Here is a 7733-nt window from a genome sequence, read left to right on the forward strand (position 1 = left end):
GCAAGCTCATCCAGAAGATCTCCCTCCAACATATTGTGATTGAAGAACCCTATGTTTCTCTAATTGACATGGGCATGATCTGGAATATGGCAACTCCATCAGTAGAAGATTGGCAGACACAGGACGCCACACCATACAATTGGTTGGACTATGTCCAAAAGGTGTCTCCAGCATCCTTGCCTGCCAGTGTGGAGTAGCGCTGTAGGTACGCCAAGTAGTTGTCAAGAAGGCAGTGTTGGCGTAAGCTGTTTGCATCTGAAGGGAGACAGATAAAAGACTCTCTTTATGGTCTTCCACTTGGAAGTACAGGCTTCAGCCATGGTGCTACTCTTTTTATGTGCATAGATCACCAGTCTCATGAACGCAAACAGCTCTTCTCAGATGACACATGGCCTGGACGAGCTGATGAGGAAAGTGGGATCTGTTGTTGGCACAGAACTGGAGGCTCTCAGTACCACAACTGAGAAAAGGACACTGAGCAGACTGGACTCTGTAGTGGACAATAACCATCACCCCTTGCACTCAGTCTTTGCTAACCAGAGAAGTCTGTTCAGCCACAGATTCCGTGCCATATCCTGCAAAAGATGCTCCCTGTATGTGCAGGTCTCGCTCATCATCTTCTGTTGAGCATGTTGTATCGCAGGGATCATTGACATTGGTTACACGGTGAGAATGAGAATGGCGGGCAAGGATGATGGATGACACCTTTTTGACACAGCCCAACCACTTGTATGATGTGCCGTGCCGTGTCCAATGGAGTTGCCATCCTCCAGATCATGCCCTTGTCAATTAGAGCAACATGGGGTTCTTTAATCACAATAGGTTGGACGGAGATCTTCTGGATGAGCTTGCTCCCTTGCATCTTCCTGTATATGACAGTGGGGTTGAATAAGGTGAGTAAGGCCACACATTCCTCAACAAAATGGTGTTCTTGCAGCTCAGGGAGCTCAAGTTGACTATCTTGAACCAGGCTTATCACTACTTTTGAGAGCACTTCTGTCCATTTCAGCAGCTCTTGTTTTGAGTCCCTCAACGAGCTTCTTTATGCAAGAATGCTTGAAAAATGTCAAAATTTCTATGTGCTAGATCAGTGGTTCTCAACCTGTGGGTTGAGATCCCCTTTTTTGTGGGGGAAGGTGTCAATGTAGAGTAGAGTAACTTTATGTCAATGTAAGGACTCTCAATTTTAAAGACCATCCAGAATAATCATCACACAATGCTAAAACATTGCCAAATTGTCAAATAATAGGCTATCAAAGAAGTCAAACATTGTGAAAATAGCCCATCTACAAGCCCACTACTCCTCATAATGTGAGGCATTGTGGGCTGGCAGATCAGATACTTTCTCAATATCTATATATGAGAAATGGAGTAACTTGAATTGGGGGGTCACTGCCTAAAAAGGTTGAAAACTACTGTTCTAGATGGCAGCCATCTTGAATTTCACGGCCAAAACAAATTTGTATTATCAAAATGATGTCAGATTTTGAATCCTCATGGTTGAGTTGTATGAAAAAGTGCCTTCATGCATGATTCTATGTCATTCAGATCAAAAGTTATTTCTTAGAAATGGCGCTGGACGCCATTTGTCTCTAGCAAAAAATGCCGGGATTTTTGGGAGGGACATGGGGGCTAAACCTTTTCTAAAGGGTCCATAGAGGTCAAATCAATCATCAAAACATCCTTGCCAGAGGATGGTCACGGAACGTCACATTATGACCCGACTGTTTAATTCTCATCAACCACAAACCTTGATCTTTTTTTACCTTTCAGATGACTTCTGCATAGCCTACTTGTAATTTACTGTCCACAACTGAACTCAGTATGAGCAGACCTTTCATTTGAGCCTAATATTAAGGCTCTCTGACGATTTTGAAAAAAAATGACATTTAAAGAGCCAAAAGTGGCAGCCATCTTGAATTTGAAGGTCAAAAATAGGTCAAATCAATAAATCTACACCATTTGTGAATTTCTTGCCCCAAATAGTCTCAGAAACGATGTATTATGCAGAATTGTGGGCAAAACCATTAAAAAGCTATTTTACAGCTTGGCTGGCAGCAGCCACTTGGGATATAGGGCTCTAAAAAAATTCCCCACATTTTTGTGAGGGGCACCCCGGCTCAATTTTTTATTTAACCTTTATAGATGACAAATCCAGTGAGAAACGAACCTTTCCTCTCCACGGTCACGGAACTGCTATAAATGACCCAACTATAAGGCAGAAGCGACAGGTAAGGTACCGACAACGAGCCGTCGTAAAAGCTCATTTTTGCGCTTGCGTCGATGCGATGAGATGATTGGATCAATGATGGCACAGCTCAGCAACCGATTGGCTCTTGTTGCGGGTAGGCGGGAGAGAAGCAGGCATTCGACGTTTTGGCGTTACGATTTCACACCGTTTATTCCTATGGAGACATTCGTCAGTGTTCTATCTCCTTGTTAGAGTACCTCTGACGCTGTTCTGTAATGCGCTTTTCCTAAATTCGGTCCTAAAGTGCCGTTGCCGCGGTAACTAGACAGATAAGATACGATTCTGAAGATAGGAAGTTTCTGTAAAACGCCCCCATCTCCCCAAAGTTTGGTGGTCATACCATATTCCGTTCATGAGTTATGAGGGGGGGGGGGGGGGGGGGTCAAAAGGCCCCCCAGGCCCAGGAATGGCAAAAAAGCCCAGTCTGAATAGGGTTAATGTAATTTTAAAAATATCAAATTATGCTAGATTTTAGTTTAGTTTAGTTCAATGAACAGTCAGAGTACAAAGTAAAAGGATGGCTTGTGCCAGATTATAGCTAATACAGCTCATTTCCATCTGCAGTCCCTGGGCAGGTAAATCAAAATTAAAATACAGTACATACACCATACAGATGAAGAGATGCCAAAATGAAAGCAGTGGCGCAAATATTATTTTCAAAGGTATGATAAGAAGCAGAATACCACCACTGAGATAATCCTCTACTCTTATCTGCAGCAGGCTAGCTATGGGAGAGGGTTTTTTGTACATAAAAAGGAGACATTCCGCACACTTCAGGTCTTATCTTGTTTTTTTTTGTTGTTTTTTTTACAAAAAGTCTTCAGGTGCAAGCAAATGGATTTGTACATTTCTTGTACAAAAGCCGCACTCTTGACAGCAATTATTGTTTTTTTACTTAGTGGGTCAACATGACACGCAGACAGATGTTTCAGCCAAAGCCTTCTTCAGCGTCTCCTCTCTCTGCACCTCCTCACTGAAGAAGGCTCAGGCCAAACGTCTGTGTTTGTGTCATGCTAACCCACTAAAATAAAAAGCAAGAATTGCAGACTTTTCTACAACAAATAGCTGTGGGAGAAGAAGTGTTCCAGAACAGTATCCCCAAGTTCGTTTGTTCATTCATTCATTCGTTCGTTCATTCGTTCATTCATTCATTCTGCCGTCTGTGTACCTCCAGTGGGGTTTTCATTGTACACTGGTCTATGTGTATTTAGTACTTTTATAGTAGTGCTACTGTACATTGTGCTTATTGGTACATTCATGAATGTGTACAGAGCAGCTTTAAAACTCATTAAACTCTATGTATGTAATGACAATAAATGTATATTCTATTCCATTCTATTCTAAAGATTTGTTGTGTCTTTTTCGACTTTATTTCTGATAGGACAGTGTGAGAGGTGGACAGGAAGCGAATTGGGAGAGAGACGCGGTTCTATTCTATGTCATACTTTTGCTCGTTGTGCTGGCATTCTGTATGGCATTGAAGTGACCTTGCAGGGTTATACTGTACTGTACCAACATCAGCGGTGACAAGTAGAGAATAAAGGAGTTAGAGCAGATGAGGTGAGCTCTGGTTCAGCACATTTCTGTCATACTACAAAGACCAAACCGTGTGTGAGAGTCCCAATGCATGTGTGTGCATGAATGCATGTCTGAGAGCAGACAAGGCCAGATCCAGTTCAGCACATTTAAGTCATACTGGACAGAGCAAACTTTGTGTGAGTGTTTCAATGCATGTGTGCAAGGATGCGTGTCTGTGTGTGCGTACGCAAGTGTCTGTGCACTCATCCATGTGTGAGCATGTACTGTACAGTGCTGTGTGTGTGTGTGTGTGTGTGTGTGTGTGTGTGTGTGTGTGTGTGTGTGTGTGTGTGTGTGTGTGTGTGTGTGTGTGTGTGTGTGTGTGTGTGTGTGTGTGTGTGTGTGTGTGTGTGTGTGTGTGTCTAGTGACACCCTTCACGTCACGGTTCACCCACCTCTTTGTTCACAAAACAGTAGAGGATGGCCACCAGAAAGCCCTGAAAAAGAAAAAGACACACAGAGTCAACATACACACATTTCATAGTTTGGTTGGACTGAGAGAAACACACACACAGAGCCACACACATTTCACATGTTGATCGGACTGAGAGAAACACACACAGAGCCAAGATACACATATTTCACATGTTGATGGGATTGTCATTTTGCAAATACGGTACAAATGCATGTACAGTATCATATGAAAATATACACTTTTAACAACTACAGTCCTCTTGCTAACAGACACATGCTCTGTCTATTTGTGTGGGACGGGGTGAAAGCATTGATCCTGTTCACTTACTGTATATACGCACGCACGCACGCACGCACGCACGCACGCACGCACACACACGATTGATCCTGTCCACTTACTTAACATACTTTGTCATAAGCCCCCCCCACACACACCAGAGTCTCTCTCTCTCTCTCTCTCTCACACACACACACACACACACACACACACACACACACACACACACACACACACACACACACACACACACACACACACACACACACACACACACACACACACGTACGTACGTAGCCTCTCTGGTCCCACCTGAAAGGAGTTGAAGAAGCATTCGAAGAAGAGGTTGATGTTCCTGAGTGTCCCTTCGGTCTGCTCCTCCGTCATGATGGCGAACACCACTTCGTGGATGCCCAGCAGAGGGATCAGGGTCAGGGTGGACTTGGCTAGCCTGCGGGGGGTTTAGAGGTCAGCATAGGGTGACCAGACGTCCCGGTTTGACCGGGACAGTCCCGGTTTGGAGTTGTGTGTCCCAGGTCCCGAGCGAACCCTCTCGGGACACAAATATGTCCCGGTTTTGGCCACCCACTACATTGCGCCATGTCTATCAGGGTAAATATATGGAAAAGATGACATGTTTACCTGCCACAATTAATGGCAGCCAGCGCTTGTATGGAAAGCCTGAAGGAGTCAGTTGCGATTTGTCATTCCTCCCTCTAAAATTGATTAGAATGCAGGAAATTGCATCTAAAAAATACAAAATTTCCTGGGGGAGGACCCCCAGACCCGCCCGTCAAATATTGTCCTTCAGTCACGCACAAAGTGTCCCGGTTTCAGACTACAACAATCTGGTCACCCTAGGTCAGCAGGAATGGACAGGCAACACATGATATATCAGTATTCATGGTATTGATCTTAGGCATACACAAATAGGGACGAGGTGGTGTTAAAGGACCAGTTCAGTCAATTTCAACATGCAGTTGTAATGCTCACACTACCCTCGACTTGCCAGTACCTGAGACTTTTTTTTCCTTCTTCAGCCTTTTCCGAGATCCTGGTCATTGTAATGGGGGCATTTTTATTTATTCCCAAAAACATCCAAAAGGTTATACAACATCAGCATACAACTAGCAAACAGGGGTGGACTGGCCATCTGGCGTACCGGGCAAATCCCGGTGGGCCCTCGCGCGTCTCGGGCCCTCCGAGGGCCAGAAATAATAATAATAAAATATATATTTTCTTTTTTTTGTCTGCGACGGTAAAAAAGTGACACATCGGAGCCCATTGGATGCTTCTCTTGATGCACATTTGGCTAGTCCAATGAAATGCTTTGGGTCTCGAAGTCCCGCCCCTCCCTTCAGGCCCTCTTTTGACAAAACTCATCATCACCTCAACTGTAGACTGGCTATGCTGTTAAAACTGGACGACAGAGAGGACACAAAACGGAGAAAGAAAATAGTGGCTATGACAAGCGCAAGAAAAAGAGAAAGCAAAAACTTAAAGAGCACGCAAAAAAATGTGCTGAAATCACTGACTTATTTAAAGCTAACAGCATAAGCTCGATCTCAGGTTGGGACAGACAGTGGGGCTGTGGCCGCTAGCGCACAGGAGCAGAAAGAAAAGGAGGTGTGGGAGATGGTTCGAGAAGGGAAAGAAAAGAGGAGGAGGAGACGATATAAGAGACGTGACCAGGGAGAAAATGAGGTTAGCTTTCAACCCCAACACACCCGATAGTAGCCAATGCAGTGTAGCCAAATTACCCCACTATTAGCCTACCCATACCGTCGCTGGTGTTATGCGTTCGGCGTTTCGTTTCCTATTGTCTGAGACCAAGTTGTCATCCTGACTTTATCAGTCACAAACATGTACCAATTTTGATACATTTCCATTCACTTCTCTTGTAATGTTGCGCCAGCACAAAGAACTCTTTCATTTGTCTTGAGCTGTTGTCGTGATGATGTGCTGCTGTTTTTATGCTAATGTCCTGTTCTCCAGAACTGCGAGTAGGCTACCCGCTGGCTACCAGTTTACTGTAGGTAGCTACTTCGGCGTTTCCCCCATTTATTGCCTGACACTCCCTCCCCACTCGCTCAAATCAGTGAGAAATATGTACCCATTTGATTTGTTTTCGTAAACTTTTCATGTACTGTTGCGCCAACATATAATCTTACATTTCTCTTGACATGTCAGCGGTCACAAGGACGACCAGCACTGGTTCTGTCTTGTAATTTGGTGTTACGGCCATCCCCCTTTCCCCTTCCGCCTATCCAACAATCTTATGTGTATTTTTTCACTGTACTGCTTGTGCAGCTATGCTTTTTTAAAAACGAAATGGGGGGGGGGGGGCGTGTTAACATGCCATGTAGCAAGCTGGCTTTTACTGACTGTAGGCCTAGGCCTATCTGTGGACTGGAGCAATTTGGTGTGTGTGTGTGTGTGTGTGTGTGTGTGTGTGTGTGTGTGTGTGTGTGTGTGTGTGTGTGTGTGTGTGTGTGTGTGTGTGTGTGTGTGAAATGGTATGAATACTTTTTTTTTGCTTTGAGTATTTGAGATTCACTGGCCAGGGCTTATAATCAAGAATAAAGTTAATTGTGCTCTTCTCTCTATCTCCTACCCCCAAACATACTCAGAACTTTAGAAGCAGGATGAAGGGAACATGAGGGTTCACAGCAGCTTTTTCCAGTGGGCAAGAATATATTTTGTATAACTATATATATATATATATATATACACCGATAGAGGCTTAGGCGCTGGGCCCTCAGGTGTCAAAAAGTGCCCGGGCCCTTTTCAGATCCCAGTCCAGCCCTGCTAGCAAACAGTGGTACCTTTTGGGAAGATATAATAGGCCTAGGGTAATTTAAAAAAAGAAATGTTAACGAACGCTGCCCCCATTAGAATAGCTCATATCTCGGAAAGGGCTGAGCCGAAAAATGTGGCATTACCGGGTACTGACAAGTCAAGGGTAGCGTGAGCAATACAACAGCATATTGAAATTGAAACTGGTCCTGTAAAGCACCTACCCCTTTGACACTGGAGAAATATGCCCTTTGAAAGTTCTCTTTTGAAAGTTTTTTGTCACAATGTACTGTGGTCCACGTTGACGTGATAATCTACAAATGCCTCACAATCAAAAGCATGTGACAGTAATGCCCCGGTATAATATATAGGCTCTATCGCTTAGAAAGGCAGCTGGAAGTTCCACATGTCCCCAAC

General features: G+C 44.2%; 1 protein-coding gene across 1 annotated transcript in view; it reads right to left on the reverse strand.

The window, feature by feature from the left end:
• The window catches only part of gipr (gastric inhibitory polypeptide receptor), a 74697-nt gene that overhangs the window by 22979 nt on the left and 43985 nt on the right, over positions 1-7733 (reverse strand). Inside the window, 2 exon segments of the mRNA XM_063205933.1 lie at positions 4225-4266; positions 4833-4971. Coding sequence (XP_063062003.1) covers positions 4225-4266; positions 4833-4971 — 181 coding nt within the window.

This window comes from Engraulis encrasicolus, chromosome 8, assembly GCF_034702125.1.
Source record: "Engraulis encrasicolus isolate BLACKSEA-1 chromosome 8, IST_EnEncr_1.0, whole genome shotgun sequence".
Classification (NCBI taxonomy): domain Eukaryota; kingdom Metazoa; phylum Chordata; class Actinopteri; order Clupeiformes; family Engraulidae; genus Engraulis; species Engraulis encrasicolus.